Source organism: Chelonoidis abingdonii, chromosome 1, assembly GCF_003597395.2.
Source record: "Chelonoidis abingdonii isolate Lonesome George chromosome 1, CheloAbing_2.0, whole genome shotgun sequence".
Classification (NCBI taxonomy): Eukaryota; Metazoa; Chordata; order Testudines; family Testudinidae; genus Chelonoidis; species Chelonoidis abingdonii.
The window spans coordinates 316,384,957-316,402,276 of NC_133769.1; the positions used below are offsets into that span (position 1 = coordinate 316,384,957).

General features: G+C 43.9%; 1 protein-coding gene across 1 annotated transcript in view; it reads right to left on the minus strand.

Moving 5' to 3' along the window:
- The window catches only part of LOC116816657 (guanylate cyclase soluble subunit beta-2-like), a gene marked incomplete at its 5' end in the record, with an annotated part of 31,992 nt that extends 22,243 nt beyond the window's left edge, over positions 1-9,749 (minus strand). The window contains 5 exons of the mRNA XM_032766069.2: positions 1,837-1,936; positions 2,742-2,902; positions 4,551-4,645; positions 9,104-9,177; positions 9,678-9,749. Coding sequence (XP_032621960.2) covers positions 1,837-1,936; positions 2,742-2,902; positions 4,551-4,645; positions 9,104-9,177; positions 9,678-9,749 — 502 coding nt within the window. The remainder of the gene's footprint in view (positions 1-1,836; positions 1,937-2,741; positions 2,903-4,550; positions 4,646-9,103; positions 9,178-9,677) is intronic.
- Between the last annotated feature and the right edge of the window lie 7,571 nt (positions 9,750-17,320).

Here is a 17,320-nt window from a genome sequence, read left to right on the forward strand (position 1 = left end):
CCAACACCAGCTCTAAAAAACTCTTCTCTACTTTTTCCAGGGTCATACACCATGCTTTGAGGCTGTTGCTTTCATGCTTTTTGCCGCATAGTCTGTCTCTGTTCTGTGTCTGTATCCCAGCTTGTCTATTTCACATACTCATCTGATCAGAACTATTATCCAGTGGACTCTTCCACCAAGTGCTTAATTTGCGCCAGGGCCATGCTCTGGCACCACTAGGCTTGGCGGTTCATAGTCCTGGCACCTCTGGGCTTGCTGCATCAGTTTTGAATGTAAAAAAATTGCTTGAGCCCTAGCACCTCTTTCATTACAAATTAAGCACTGCTTCCACCCAGCCGGGGCTAGTTTCTGGGCAGACTGGATTAGGCCTTGTTTTAGGTGTCCTCACCCCACCAGTCTTGTCTCTTATCGCTGTCTCAAGTGAAGGGTGCATTGACACATCAGTTTTAACTCAACCTGGAATAAGGTTTAACCCAACTCATAACAGTACATAAAAACCTTAGAGGGTCCAAATGTTGTCTTTGAAGGGCACCAGATAAGCCAAGAAGGGGGGTCTCAGGGATAAAGCATAGGACTGGAGTCAGACAGGCTGGGTGGGGCTCCAGGGCACCTCAGTGCCTCATGGGAGTTGTAGTTTGGAAGCATCATGGTCCTATTCTCCTCTATCGGATAGGCATCTCCCATGATGCACTGAGGTGACAGCAAGAGGAGAGACCATGATGCATTATGAGAGATATAGTCAGGCCCATAGAAGAAACTAGCAACATGAGAAACCATGTCAGCATTTCTATGGGAGAAAAAATATTTTCTGACCATCTCCACTCTCACATTAGAGATGATCCCAGACCAAAATCCTCAGTCTGAGCCCCTGGAGACTAGGGAAATTTGGAGATGGATTCATGGCTGAATTTGTATCTCAGGCCCACCTCAGTCCCACATTAGTCTCCTCCCTCCCATAATAAGCACCCAAATATAGCTCCATCACTTGCACTGGAGATGATCTGCTAAAGCAGCAGGCTGGAAAGGAAGCTGCTTCATCTGAATTCAGAAGCTGAGGATCTGCACTGAAATGTTTTCTTATTATTCTTTATAGAATATTGATATGCTGGCCCTTTAAGGGAGCCTGCAGAGTAAGTAAGGCCCTGGTTCTGGTTCAGCCCATAATTAAGATAATTTATTCATTTGTAGGCCAGGAACCATGTGACAATTGCGCCTCCCCTTTGCTTGGGACTTTTGTTATCTTCTTGTAGAAGAACTTGTAGTTTGGCCAGCAGGCTAAATCACATTAACTACCCAGTTGCTGAGGGGAAACTGAGGCAAGGCTGTATCTGATGCTGGACCAGGTAATTAAGCAATTGCACAACATGCCCAATAGCATAAGGCACTTTACAAACAAGAAGACCGGTCCCTGCCCCAAACACCTTACAATCTAGACAGACAATGTACTGCTGAAGAAGCATGGAAAAGAAAGTGACTGGTGGCATTCAACACATGTCCTGTTGGTCCCACCATTTTTGTCTAACTCCCTTTCAAACTAAATATTCCAGCATCCTTTTGTTAATGCTTCGTTGTAGGGAGAACTAAGAGTCATAGGCCTTTTGGAAGAAGTGTGTCTTAAGGAAGGGTGAAGGAGGAGAAGAGGGAAGTGCAGATGGAGAAAAGCATGAGGGAGCTAACTTTTCAGAAAGAGAAAAGAGAGAGGAGCAGAGAGATGCAGGAACTAAACTGAACATGGCCTTGAAGGTGAAGGCTCAAAGTGCTGAGGTCCCAGGGAGCCCTGGGTGACAGGTATCTGAGAGTACACTATGGCCTAGTATGAGATAATATTGGTTTTACCTGGGACAATATGACACAGGCCTCTCCTGTCAGAATAGTAGTGAAGTAACATTGCCCCGTCTGTCCTCTTTTCCACACGAAATGATGGTGCATTCATTTCCTAAGTAAGAAGATGAGAGAACCCAGTACACCTGCATAGTCATCTGTCCTACAGATGTCATCGAGCTATACTGATTTAAACCAGTTGAGGGTCTGGCCCACTATTTCAGCAATTACTTCAAAGACATAAAGACTTATCAGCAAACTGAAAACTGGAATGAAAAAAAATCTAATCCGATGGACTCTGGCATTGTCTCTTGTTTGCTTGAGGGATTTTTGGTTTTGCACTCTGGGTATTTCTTCATGGGATTCTGGGGGAGGTTCAGCATGTTCCATCATTGCCATGTCGTTTTAGTGAACACAAGAACCAGAAGTGGCCACAGGATATTTTGAACTCTCTCGCTTGTACCTGCAAATCTGCTGTTAGGCATTTAGGGGCAAATCCTTCCAACACATAGAAACACAGTCCTTTGGCAGAGGAACCACTGCAGTGCTGTTGTGAAGGGGCGAGGTATGCCTTGGGAAAGCAACTGAGAGGGGTGTACAGCTCCCTTGGAGCTTCCAGGATGGCTACCTCCAGGGGGACTTGGGATGGATCAGAGTGGACACGAGAAGGGCAAAGCGGAGGATCTGGTGATGCCTCCAGTGTTCCTCCCCATGTGGAGATGGGTTTGTAAAACTCTTTAGGGTGGAATAGCTTCAGATTTCCAATTCCACTGCCAGCACTTAAGCTGATGAGGAGAATTCCCCATCTTCTTACAGGAGCAGGATGGCAAGGAGGGGATTTCCTCCATAAAGCACAGAACTAGAAAAATTGCCAGGGAGTGGAGCCTCTTTAATTTACATTCACAAAAAAAAGACAGTACCTGGTAGGACAATGCAAGGTAACTATGAAGGGCATCTAGATTCTCGATAAATTCAGTTAGATTCCCTCCCAAACTCCGTAGCATTCGATCATAGCCCGATGTCTTACAGAAAGTAAAGAAATATTCTCCAAAAAGTTTCAGCACTGCGTCTTCTGACATATCTGTGTAAAAGATATTCGGATTTACAGCTGTGCAATGCTATCTAAACCCTGTGACCTGACCTAACCTTTAAGGTCTGAAACAGACACAGACAAATGGCCTAGGCTCCACAGGTGACCTATTACAAAAATTGTTGTGATATGGTGGGTAGAGCTGGGTGAAAATATTTTTGGCAACTAGTTTATTTGCTGACAATGCTGTTTTGGCCAACCTGAAGATATTTGCAAACTTGTGTCAAGTTTGCCAAATCGTTTAGATGGAACCAAAAATTGAAAAAAAAATTCTGACTGGAGTCACAAAACGGATGGAGGAACAAGTGTTTGGCTTCTCCTTAGAAGCTATATGGCTTAATGTTGATTAAGCCATATGGTCAAGGCTGGTACTAAACAGAACTGTGGAGTCCCTAATTTCTAATAGTAAAACAGCTCTTTTGTGGATAAGAAAAACAGATAAGAGGGATCAGGCTGAAGTAATTTAAGACCATGTTGACTTCTGGGGTTAGTACTATGCTACAAATCCTACATCCCAATACAGCTGTCTGCAACAGCCATGCTTTAAACCAGGGATTGCAGTGAATTTTTCTGTATTTAAAAAGAGAGAGAAAGAAATGACTCTTTTTTGGGACTGTAGTGTAACCCACCAGCTAGGCCCACCCTGTTTTATAACACCTCTTATCCAAACGCCAAGAGAATAATGTACCATATGATCCGTGTCGCATGACAACAAAGCTTGCAAAACTTGGATGTGTGAAAGACTCACATCTCACCCAAATTCATGTGGCGAGAACCTTGGGGTCACTGCTCTCCTGAAGGTTTGGGCTGATGGGGGTAAAATTTTGTGCTTAGAACTGAGAAACCAGTCGCCCTCTTTTCCCCAATTATCCTCTCTCCCCTCCATCCCCAACAACGGCCTCTCTCTGGAGAAGCTACAGGGACATCTCCAAAGCCCTCTAATGTAAGTAGGAGGGTTGTACTGGAGTATCCTCTGCAGGAGGCTGGGGATGACAAGGGACCAGCTCTGGAGATTCCTGGAGTTCATTGATCTCCAGCCTCCAAATGCATTTATGGGGACTAGGTCACTTCCTACTTCCACAAACAAGTAGCAAGGTTCAGTTTGGGAAGCCCTTTGTAAACAAACTGCTGCAGATCTCTCTCAGCCCTAGTGCAATGAAAAGCTTCACAGGTCTGGCAGCTCCCTGACTGGCTCCTAATACAGCTGCTCTGAGGAGCGCCCAGTGCTCTGAGACAATCAACTCCAAAGTGCTGCCAAATGCAGCAATGTGCAGCAGGCAGGCTCAGTGCAAAGGCTACCAGACTTGTGGGGCTCCTACCACCCCCAGCCAGGCACTCCAAAGGGAGGGGGCTAGGCCAAGGACCAGAGCTAGCTAGGTCAGGAGGGAGCACCCGCTGCCTCATCCTTCTGGACCACGCACCTTGCACACTCTTCATGCTACGCAGCTGCCAGGAGATGTTGCATGAGCCCTACCAGAGCTTCCTCTTGAATAGCGCAGCTCCACAGCGCATCTAGTGGGGGGCGCATCGTGTTACTGCCATGATCTGGCCTCTTGGCCAGCCAGTGTCAGTGTGAAGAGCGCTAAGTAAGCGGTCAGTGCTCAATAAACCAGTAATCAGGAAATGAGCAGTCTCTTACCCAGTATTTTGCAGGCTTCTTGGATCAGCTTCAGGGTAATAACATCATCATACACAGTGTAAGTCATGAAGGTGTCTTGGACCTCTGCCTGTGTTCTGAAAAACACAGATTAAGATTCATGATGACACAGAAATGTATGGGGAGATTTTGGCAAACCAGTAAAGTGCCTGAACCCACTATGGCTTATTGCTAAAAGCAGCCAAGTCAGCAGGCCGTAAAGTGACCATGCAGCAAGCTCAGCTTGACCAAGGCAGGAGGGGAGGGGGTTTTGGGTGCCACAGAAAAGGCAGCTTGACCCTGCGCCCTTCCTGATAAGATTTGTGTTGAAGTTGCTGATACATGCATTTTAGAAGAGCAGGATGTGCCCCTGGAATGTCTATTGGAGCATCAAGGCTGCAAACTCTGAAAAAACCCACACCTCGTTAATCAATAATCAGAAGGAAATCTCTTGCTTGACCATTGGAACTGCTTGCTTAACAAGTTTTCTTTAAGGGACAGGTCATTCTATTACCAATGTATAAATAAGGGGGAAAAGTTTGAGGTAGGGGGACTCTTGAGGACTGGACTCTCCCTCTAGATGCACCTTGCGTTCCCCACCGGCAGATGGGCTGCTGCTGTGCCACTCAGCTTCAGTAATTATCGAGGGTTGGGGGTGTTTTACTAACCTGTTGTATATGTATGTAAGTGCTTGAGACTAAGTAAAGTTTAGCTTTAAGTGAAAGCGCTCTTGTGTTGTCCTGTTTGTGCCAGCCATCTATCGGTCGGATGGCCGTGTTTCCCCTGATTTACTTCCTGAAACCACCTCACATAGAGTAAAAGTTACCAAGAGCTTTGAGCTGAAAGAACCCCGGGTAACAGAAGGGAAACGACTCAGACTGGTCACTGCCTGAAACCAATCCATCCATCAACAGAGCTGAATCCAGTGCAACTAGACCAGAGTTACTGAGAGAGCAGGTTCCAGCACATTCGAAATCTCCTTATGGTTATGTGAGCAAGTCCCCAAGAAGAAAATGCAGCAGCAAAGCAGAAAGACACTGAATGGTCCCAATTGTTCCTTGGTACGTGAGCCTAGAATTTCCTGGAGAGAGGTCTGAACAGACACAGAGGGGAACCTGAATCCAAGGGAATAGTTCCTCTGTGCTGGCCATAAGAAGTCTGGTTTTTAAAACTTAAAAGCAGGTGGAAGAAGATAATCACACGGTCAGTGAGAAAGGAAACTGTATTAATGCTTAATATTTTAGAGAAGGGGCTTCACTCCAGTTCATCCTAGGCCCTCTCCTCACCACAGCTAGATGCTAGTTCTCTAGGGTGGGAGGGAACAGGAGGAGAGGGCAGTCCCTGGCCGCTCTGGTTCAGAAAACAATGCTGAAACCAACAAACAATTACTATATTCAAAAATATCTTTGTAGCTACCATGATTAGGGACTCTTTGTATCACAGTAGCAGCTGGCGGCCCCGAGTAAGATCAGGGCCCTGTTGTTCCAGGCACTGTATAAGCACATAGTAAGAGAGAGTTCCTGGCCTGAAAACCTTGCAGTCTACATAGACAAAGAGTGAGAAGAAGATAATAATCCTGCTTATTTTAGAGGTGGGGAACACAGGCACAGAGTAAGGACAAGATTTTCAGGAATTCTACATTTTTGGTGCCCAATTTAAAGACACTTCAAAGGGGCCTGATTTTCAGGTGTCTCAGGTGGCACACAGAAAATCACTAGTGCCTTGCCGCCCCAGGCACGCACTTGGTGTGCTGGTGCCTGGAGCCGCCCCTGCCTAAGTGATTTGACTATGGTCACATAAGAAGCCTCTGGTAGGGGTGAGATTTGAACCTATGTCTGCTCAATCCTAGCCCACTATCTCACCCATACAACAAGCCCTTCTCTCTTAGGGAAAGCTCTCTGTGTGAAGAGGACCTAACGTCACGCCCCCTCCATAAATCAGCCAGTAGCAGCAGGCACTGGGAGTACCTTTCCAGGATACTGAAGGAGAGCTCTGTGCAGTTTGAAAGCTCGTCTCTGTCTCTCTCTCTCTCTCAGAAGTTGGTCAGGAAAAGTTATTACTCACCTGCCTTGTCTTTCCAGTCATGGTATCAGGCTGATTTGTGTGACATGCACAGGACATTCAATGTTCTTCTCAACCCAGCCACCAAGGATTGGTTTAATTTGCATTCTTGACTTTTACTTTTAGTTTAGTGAGCACCATACATGTGCTCAGCTCTGTGCAAACAATAGAAAAAGAGACAGTCCCTGTCCTAATGGTCTTTCAGGCTTCTTCAGTGATTTATTTGGGATCACGGTTTAGTGTTTGTGCTAGTTCCTCCCCCTTCTGCTCATTCTCCAGAGTGTTAAGTGTGTCTCCTGTCCTCCGTTCTGTGGACTGCTACACAGTAATCCACTACACTGGGAGATCTCTAGAGTAGTGTATCACTTCACAGGATGCATTAGTATTATTGTGTATGAGTCCTATGTGGTGAACATTTAAAGCAAAACCATTTTAGTAGCTAATAGTGGAAAATTGGAGAACAGTCTGAATGACTTGGGTAGTTCTGGCAGGCCTGCAGGCACAATGCAAGTTAATTCCGAATGATAAAACTATTATCAGCTCAACATAAGAGGAGTTGCCAGATTTAGACAATGATGTATGTGAGACCCAACATAAGCATGTGTGTGTGCTGAAGAGAGCCAAAAAAACTCTGCAAATGTCACAGTACACTCTGCTTTGCTAGAGCAGACATGATAGGCCAAGAAGCTGATTCTTGGATCTTTGTGCAAATTGTGATAGTTCAAACTTGCATCAAGAGCCCTGGCCATTATTTCAAATCACCTTCTGCTCCCAGCTACACCAGTGTAAATAACTCCAAATTTACACCCATGTAACTCAGTTAATTTGGCTGTGTGTCTCATCTTCATGTTAGGGTAAGCAGCACTTCAGGTCGATGTGAATGTTTTTCAAGGGAATGGAAGTGCATGCCATGCAAACCACCTAATAAACAACCACCTGATCTATCATTGCAGAAACTAGAAGTATGAGAACTCACTATTAATTTTTCCACTAGTATAGGCATGTCTATGGTGCTCATTGCTGTTGTGTGTTATAATTTAGTACTCCTAATGAACAAGACCACTTCCAAAGACAAGGTAATGAGCTCTCTTAATAATACGCTGTAAAGCTTCTGAGTGTTTCCCCCTTATTATATATTTGTTCTTTGTGATCTCTTAGCACAACCATTCCTCCTAGCTATGAAATAGGGCTGTAGGGAGGTAACCTGCATGAGATTTCTGTTATGGAGGCTTTCCCATTCATTCCACTGGGGAAGATGTCATCACCACTCCCTAGTCACGAATATCCCAGCATCTGCTTAGACCTTGGGAGATCTGCTAGAGGCCCAACACAGGACCATTTGCATGGAGACCCTGTGTCTCTGCACTGGCTCCAAAAAGTCCTGGTTCCTCACTCCCTACCCCATGGCCACACAACTTTAGTTGCACAGCGCTACGAGGGTTGCCCCTGTCCACCACTGCCTCTGACATTCCTCTGCCACACAAAAGAGGAAAGGCTGTGGAAAGTCAATAAAACTCCCGAAAAGTGGCTCACTATAAGCTATTTAAGCTATAAAAAGGGGGGATATGATAAAGATCTATAAAATCATGACTGGTGTGGAGAAAGTAAATAAGAAAGTGTTATTTACTCCTTCTCATAACACAAGAACTAGGGGTCACCAAATAAATTAATAGGCAGCAGGTGTAAAACAAAAGGAAGTGTTTTTCACCACACAGTCACTTTGTGGAACTCTTTGCCAGAGCATGTTGTGAAGGCTAAGACTATAACAGGCTTCAGAAAAGAACTAGATAAGTTCATGGAGGATAGATCCATCAATGGCTGTTAGCCAGGCTGGGCAGGGTGATATGCTAGCCTCTGTTTGCCAGAAGCTGGGAATGGGTACAAGGGATGGATCACTTCATGATTACCTGTTCTGTTCATTCCCTCTGGGACACCTGGCATTGGCCACAGTCAGAAGACAGGATACTGAGCTAGATGGACATTTGATCTGACCCAGTATGGTAGTTCTTATGTTCTTATTTATTGTTGCCTAATCCAATAGGTAAAAAACCAAGTCTCGTGTTTACATTAAAATTACGTGGAGCTAGTTTTACAATATGTGATAAATGACATTATGATACACTAGAAATGAGTTACCAGAGGGAGAAGGTTAAGGAGGCAGAAGGTAAGGGCATTATGCTTCTCAGGGACAAATCGCTTGCTGGTGTAACTCCACTGGTGTTAGTAAATAACATTTTAGATGAATTTGCCTTTCATGGGCTCTGTTCTGATTTATGCTAAACACCACTCCCTCAGCTGCAGCAGGGATGTAACTCAGCCCAGAATTTGGCATGCTAGGCTCATAATTAATTGTAGCAGTGAAACATAGAACTGTGTGGGCCTGAATTGTATTTATAATGGTCAACAGGCCACAGTCAAATTTTAATCCTCTTTGGCGCCCATGATGAAAGCCCCATGTCACCAGTACTGCACTTTTTAAAGGATCAAATACTTACTTGAGTTTTTCCCATGTCTCGTCCCCAAATTTCTCTATAACTAGAGATTGCAGGCAGGTATTGATAAATCCGTACTGTGGGAGAGAAGACATTAGCATTATGCTTAGTGGAACATGGGAAAAGAGCCCTTAATGGGCTGGTTAAGTAAAATGAAATGACAACCCCTTTGGGGAAACAATTATGTCTTTTCCCCATTTCTTGTTAAGTTTGTTTATTTAATAGCACTGTTCATTCCTGCCTTCATGCAAAATTCCCTGAGACTTGTTCTCTACACAGCAGTAGTTCTGGTTTCCATAGAAAAAACATATTAACTATGTTTTAAAGCCAGCATGCAATTAAGGATGGTTACAGAACGTTGTTTTCAGTTACTCTGAATTCTTTTGGCTCATGCAGCACTGATATTGTTAAAAGATAGGTTAAAGCAGGAAATTAATGGTACTTATGTCAGCCTGAAGGCTTGATTGAAAGACAAATATATTTTAGTAGTAAAACACAGTATAGTTAGTGTTTAAATATGATTTGAGAAACTAGGTATTGAACATAAAAAAGAAGAGAAATGCTGAAAGACGCTTACCATGGTGCTGCTGTCTGCTCGCCGATTGTGCAAGGCAGGTGCTCTAGGTTGTGCTGGAGTGAGGGAGTTGTTTCATCACACCACCAGCGAGAGTCTGGTTATTTTTAACACATCAGCTTGAACTGTATAGAGCCCATCGCACACAAAACAGAAAGATCCACAGGGAAATCAGAAACTAATCATTTCCCCAGCCGTGTATCTCTCCAAGCAGAGCTTAGCATTACAGCACAGAAAGTCCAGCACTGAGATAATCAGAGGAAAAGTGGGGTTTAGGCTGAGATGGAAACAACTATTTTAATGTAAAAGCATTCAGCTGGCTCAGCCTCTCATGCAATGTGCTTGAACTACAGATTCAGAGTTTGCTGATCATTTGTTTAAGCCCTTATAGGGATCAGTGCTATCTGTCTTAGATACCTTAGAAACGCCTGTCACCCTAGTATCCGAGTGCCATGCAATAACCAAAGAGAGCAGTGAGTGTGTGCCTTAAGGACAGTATTTTCAGTCTCCCCTTACCCTGGTCCATGCTGGGTCTATTTGTTCCTTCAACTCTGTCTAGTCTCACCATATCAATAGAATGACTCCAGACTTACATTGGCATAACAGAGATCAGACTCTAGGCCCTTAAATCATACTTCGGTGTGTAATAACAAGTTTGAAATCCTACCCCAAGGAAAGAGATGAATGATGAGATCTTATCACAAGAAAATGTCCATTGAAAATGCTGTGCTGCCACGTACAGGCAGCCCCTGTCAGATAATACAGTTTATGAATGATGAACAGATGCAGCCAGAGGTACTTTTGAGAAAGTCACAGCAGCAGCATTTCTAATATTGATGTGTCATTCCAAGAAGTGTTGCTTATCCTGAGGTGTCCCTATTCTTTGGGAGCATCGGTAAGAAATAGCTTCCCTACAGGGATGGGGGATCAGCAGGAACCTTGTGCAAAGAGAGTAGAAATCTTACAAACACTGCAGGATAGGCTGTTGTTAGTATTATGTTGCTCACAAAACTTGCATTTGCAATCTTGACAATTGAAGCTATGGCCTGAATCAAACCTGTTGTCAGTGAGTGTAATCCCATGGATATAAATGCAGTTGCATCTGCCTCTGCTTGCTCTAGATTTGGTCTTACAGGTCAGCTTTTCAAAGGTACTTAGATAGCTAAAGCTTCAGATAGACATCTAACCTGCTTACTCACTTTTGGAAAATCCCACTGGCCACCTGAATCTCTTTGAAAATCTGGCCCTAAATGTCTAACCTCAATGCACTGAATGGCTGAAACTGTTGGCTAAATTCTTGCTGAATGTATTCCATTTGTTCCATTCCCTTGACACAATTAAATTATTCCAGATTTATCCCACTGGAACTGAGGACAAAAACTGGCCCTGTATCTTTGAAACTGCATTAAAAGTGATGCATCAGTTAGGTATTTAGACTGATCCACCATATTTTTACTTAATATGATGGATCAATCTAAATACCTAACCGGATGCTTAAGCTACAGCCGACTTGTAAATAAAACAGGGTATTTTATTAGCCATCAATCCCCTTCTCCTTTTGTCATTCCCCATGGCACAAGATTTGCAGAAAATGGTCATTTTTTGTTTTTTAATCAGCACATAATTCTTCATATGTTAAATTAGAAAGAAGCCCAGACTGAAACCCTGGATTTGAACAGCCCCAAAACTTTTTGGAAATTTTACTCTTGACCTGACTAGGCCTCTCCCATATTAAAATAACTGTCTGAGTTAAAACTCTGGCTCCAGACTTCGGGGAACTGCAGAGCCAGGACTGAACCTTGTGGCTGAGGTTCATCTCAACATAGGGCCGGCTCCAGGCCACAGCGCGCCAAGCGCGTGCTTGAGGCGGCACGCCGCAGGCGGCGCTCTGCCTGTTGCTGGGAGGGCGGCAGGCGGTTCCGGTGAAGCTGCTGCAGGCATGGCTGCGGACAGTCCGCTGCTCCTGCGGCTCCAGTGGACCTCCCGCAGACACGCCTGCGGCAACTCCACCGGAGCCGCGGGACCATCGGACCCTCCGCAGAAATGCCTGCGGCAGGTCCACTGGAGCTGCGGGACCAGTGAGCGGCAGAGCACCCCCCGCGGCGTGCCGCTGTGCTTGGGGTGGCGAAATTGCTAGAGCCAGCCCTGTCTCAACATTAAACTCTGAGGATTTGAATCGTTAGTTCCCTATTTTTAATCCAACTCTCTCTTCCCTGTGAACCCAAAAGCACTTTTTAAAATGCCTTTACTAATGTCCAATGCGCTTCCCTGACAAAGTGAGAGGTGAGGTGCCTGGTCAGCAGCTCAGACAGGATTTGCTGATGTCTCCAGTTTTTCCTGTGGTGTCACAGTCATTCATTCAAAGGGAAATCTCCTTGGAAGAATGAGGAAACTCACTTAAAGAGCTAAAGTAAATTGGAAACTGCCAAATAGAATCATAGAATCATGGAAAATCAGGGGTGGAAGGGACCTCAGGAGGTCATCTAGTCCAACCCCCTGCTCAAAGCAGGAACAATCCCCAACTAAATTATCCCAGCCAGGGCTTTGTCAAGCCTGACGTTAAAAACCTCTAAGGAAGGAGAATCCAACTACCTCCCAGGTAACACCATCTAGTGCTTCCCACCCCTATTGAAAACAGTTTTTCCTAATATCCGAACCTAAATCTCCGCGCCTGCATTGAGACATTTCTCCTTGTTCTGATCATCTGCTAACCACTGAGAACAGTCTAGATCCCATCCTCTTTGAACCCCTTTCAGGTAGTTGAAAGCAGCTATCAAATCCCCCTCAATTCTTCTCTCTGCAGACTAAACAATCCCAGTTCTCCTCATCTCTCCTCCATAAGTATGCATTGCTCAAGCCCTTAATAATTTTTGTTGCCCTCTGCTGGACTCTTTCCAATTTTTTTCATGTCCTTCTTGTAGCGTGGGGCCCAAAAACTGACACAGTACTCCAGAATGGACTCACTCTGCGAATAGAAAGGAATGATCACATCCCTCGATCACTGGGCAATGCCCCTACTATAAAACAGCCCAAAATGCCCATTAGCTTCTGGAAACAAGGGCACATTGTTGACTCATATCCAGTTTCTCATCTATTGTAACTCCTAGGTTCCTTTTCCTGCAGAACTGCTGCCAAGCCATTTGGTCCCTAGTCTGTAACAGTGCATGGGATTCTTCCGTCCTAAGTGCAGGACTCTGCACTTATCCTTGTTGAACCTCATCAGATTTCTTTTGGCCCAATTCTCTAATTTGTCTAGGTCCCTCTGCATCCTATCCCTACCCTCCAGCATGTCTACCACTCCTCCCAGTTTAGTGTCATCTGCAAACTTGCTGAGAGTGCAGTCCACACCATCCTCCAGATCATTAATGAAGATAGTGAACAAAACTGGCCCCAGTTAGACATGGAGCCAGTTATCACTACTCTTTGAGCCCAATGATCTAGCCAGCTTTCTATCCACCTTATAGTCCATTCATCCAGCCTATACTTCTTTAACTTGCTAGCAAGAATACTGTGGGATACCATATCAAAGCTTTGCTAAAGCATAAATGTTTATGAATTAAGGATATTAAAAATGAGTAGTGTATGTGTTTATGCATATATACACACGCACACACACTGAATGTCTGTTGATCAAATAGGACAAAACACTTCAATTTCCCTTTTCTTTTGCTGATCACAGAAATATGACTGCAAAATTGCTAAGAATGAAGTGCCACCATGTGGCCGAGGGACAGTTCAAGGTGCATTTCTAGAAATCTCCCGCAAGAGGTGCTGTAAGATCATGTCTAGTGGGTGCTGTCAGTTAATAGCACTGGCTATTAAAGCTCATTCATGCATTTCAGTCTATCTCTCTTTCTTGTGCAGTAAGTCATTTTCAACGAGTGCAGGCTTTTAGTAAGGTCTGTCAATCTCATTTTAAAGAAACAATATAATTTAAAACTTTGATTCCATTTGGTTTTAAGGCATCTCTAATGAGTCCTCTTGTCTATTGCCCTGTATCAGAGTCTAATCTAATAACTATTCCTGAGTCATCCCTAAACAATGTTTCTCTAGTCTAGCCTTGAAACATGCCACATTTTTATTATGAAAGTAAAGATGAACTGTAGTTACTGTATTCAAACTACTTATCGGTGAAAGAGTGTAAGATGGAGCTAGCTGTTAATAGATTATGAATGAGTTTTCCCACCACAAAAGAAACCAGTGCTAATCTGGTAATAGACCTTATCTTCTGTGTCACACCAATCTGAAAGAATCAAGCAATATGGGCAATATCTTTTGTGCTGCCCATTGTTCAAGTAGATACTGTTCATATTATACTCAGTAAAAATCTGGATCAACCCCACATCTTGAGAGCTTGTAGACTGTGAAAAATGCACATCTGTGAAGCAAGGAAGTCACAATACAACAGAGCTTGTAAATTGGATAAAACAGTTAGTGAGAGATTTTATTTATGGTGTCAGAGTTCTCCCGTCTTTCTCTTGCATTCACACACACACACCCCCTAGGAAATTAAATGTAAAGAAACTAACCCTAATGCAACCTTAAGGGTTCAGGATCAAGTGCCACAAAGGAAATCCCTAAAGTGAAAGTTACTCTGGCAGCTAACTCAGCAACATGGAGTATTTTTCATTCCTCTTTCTCTTGTTATATATAAATGTTTGTCCCTCACGCCTCCTTATTAACATAGGTTTAAAAAGAGGATGCACTGTGCAACTGCATTAATGTTACTGGAACAACTTTCACTCCGGAACTTTGGGCATTTCTTGATGTCTGAGCATTTGTCTTCTCGCATTGCCAGCTTCTTGCTTTTCACCTGCTCTTGTTCCTTCTTCCAACTCCCTCGTCTCTCCTACTGCTATATGTCAGGCTCTGAAGTAGTAGCTCTGGGAATGACTTGTGCCCTGGCTCTGTGGGCTGCATTCACTGAGCTGTAAGTAGTGTCCTGACTTTTTCAGAGGTGCTGAATACAGCTGGGTGAATAGCCAATTATTTTATTTTATTGTTTGGCTGGCTGGCGGTTCCAAAACCTCAGGGACAAAAATCAATTTGTCCTGAACTGAAACTGAAAAATCTCCCTCATTTCATTTTGGGGCACTCTTTAAAATAAAAGCACAGGAAACTAAGGGCTAGAGTCACAAGACAGCTGGAAGAGGTGGTGCCAACCTTATAACTGTCAGTGCACTCACCCAGGACCAATTTCCCCCTCGGCCTGATGTAAAGCAAAGATTTTAACTGAGGTGTCCTTCATTGCAGGCGAGTGCCCTACCCACTGGGATATGGGATATTTTGGTATGGGGGGAGCTCTCCCAGCCTCTCCCATGTAAACTGTTCCATCATGTATGAAATAATTTAATAGTTAGTTACATTCATATACCTCCCCCCTTCTGGGGGGTTGCAGTTGTCCTGTCTCCTATAAACATATAAAGTTGCTAAAGCAGTAAACTAATCATGTATTTCCTTGTGTACTGCCTAGAACTTCTCCGAGACGTGCTTTTACAATGGCTGTGCTGACACCTTCTGTCTTAACTGTAAATGTACAGCACTAAAATATTCAAATTGAAGTGGACATCTTGTCCAGCTGCCAACTTTCCATTACACACCCACCATCTGAACTTCTTTTGCGTCTGCCAATGATTTATGCAGAATGATGATATAAACAAAGTGGCTGTACGTCCCACAGGCTTGATTTCTTCAGAAGACTTCTTCCCTCTGAAGTTACTTGATTTTTAGTGTATTATTTCTTTCATTTCACACAAGCAACAAAGGGGTGTGTATGAGAGAGAGAAATTAATACACAGAATCTCTGTGATACGATGGCCCAACAGTGTCACGAGTGCTAGTCACTTGGAGTGCCCTCGGGGATATTGGGACTTTGAAACAACAAAATAAGAAACTCTCTCCTGAGAATTTGTCCCAGGTTTTACTGAGCCTAATGCATACTGGGACAGGGTTTTGGGAGATCAGTGTTGTGTGAATACTCATATAGTGCAGATATGATCAATAATGCTCCTAGTTTATGTACCTCGCTATCAGGTCTTACTGGTTTGATTGAAGGAGCGTACCTAAGGTGACCAGATGTCCCGATTTTATAGGGACAGTCCCAATTTTGGGGTCTTTTTCTTATATAGGCTCCTATTACCCCCCACCCCCATCCCGATTTTTCACATTTGCTGTCTGATCACCCTAAGCTCACCAATAAACTCTTCCGGGGCTCTGGCACTCAGCAGTAGTAGGAAGGAGCTCTTTTGCATGTGCACAATTCTTCCATTATATTAGCAATAGGCATTAAAAATCTGATCTTGCACCTACTAAAGTCACTACTAACATACCTATTGAAGTCAATGGGTGCAAGATCAAACCCTAATGCTGTATTTTGTGTGCATGACGAAGCTCATACTAACAGCACTGGTACTGACGGGTACTTGTCCCAAAGAAAAGTTTAGGAGTGGAAGTATTAAAGGCAGCACCATGCAATCAGGTTAATGAAGTGAGCCATTAAATATGGAAATGAGGCACTCAGACCTTATCTTAAACTTTGAAAAGAGTTTTAATTAGGGAAGCTGCTTTTTTGTTTAGTTTAAATTTCCCTAAGTTTAATGAAGGGGGGATTTAAAATAAAGGCTAAGAAAAGGAGTCCATAGAATTGTTAGGATGCCTTTGTGTTCTCTTATTCATAGAATAGAATCACAGAATATCAGGGTTGGAAGGGACCTCAGGAGGTCATCTAGTCCAACTCCCTGCTCAAAGCAGGACCAATCCCCAACTAAATCATCAAACACAAGCCTGTAAATCCATACAGAGACTACGTGCTGCACAGCAGTGAGAGCACCTCCACAGCACAGTGGCAACAAAATGACACTGTAGCCTTACAAGGAGAGAAAAGATGGTATGAGTAGGAAGTGTCCAACTGGTCTGGTTTTGCCCAGCCATGTACATCTTTAAAATAAAAGCAAAATGACCAGTATATGAGTAAAATTGGCACTGAAGCCAACAGAGAGGATTTGAATATTGTTTAAAAGCCTTTTATAATCCTTGTTAACAATGTATGTGTCTCATAATGTACTTCAATTACTGTTCTTCAGAAAGATTATGGGTTGGCTTTTCCATCATGATCTGCCTCCTAAACACACACTAGCAGTTTGAGGTGGTCAGAACCCAGTAGAAATGGCCTCCAGAGAATATCCTCCTGTAGGAGGTTCCTAGGATGGCACAGAGCTGCCAGAGTGGCTCTGTGCTACCCTCCCAGACCCCCAGCATAAGGGCTATGTCTTGGAAGGGAGAGTGTGTGGTAGAAGCATCCTGTGTTCCAGCTTTTCTTGGTTTCTGAATGGTGCCTAGGAAACCACTGTAGCTGAGCTGATGTTAGAGCTGCCCTGAAGCAGCTTTACCCTTCTCTGCAGAGTGGGTGGGGCCAGAATATGGGAGGTGCCAAGGTGATGGGGCGAATAAGTAGCAATGATCTCATAGAAGAACTGGCTGTAGAGGACAACCTTCATTTGAGTGATCATGAGTTAATTTGGTTTAAACTAAATGGAAGGATAAACAAAAACAGATCTGCAACTAGGGTCCTTGATTCCAAAAATGTAAACTTTAAAGAAATTAAAGGAATGAGTTAGGGAAGTGGACTGGACTGAAAACCTCAAGAA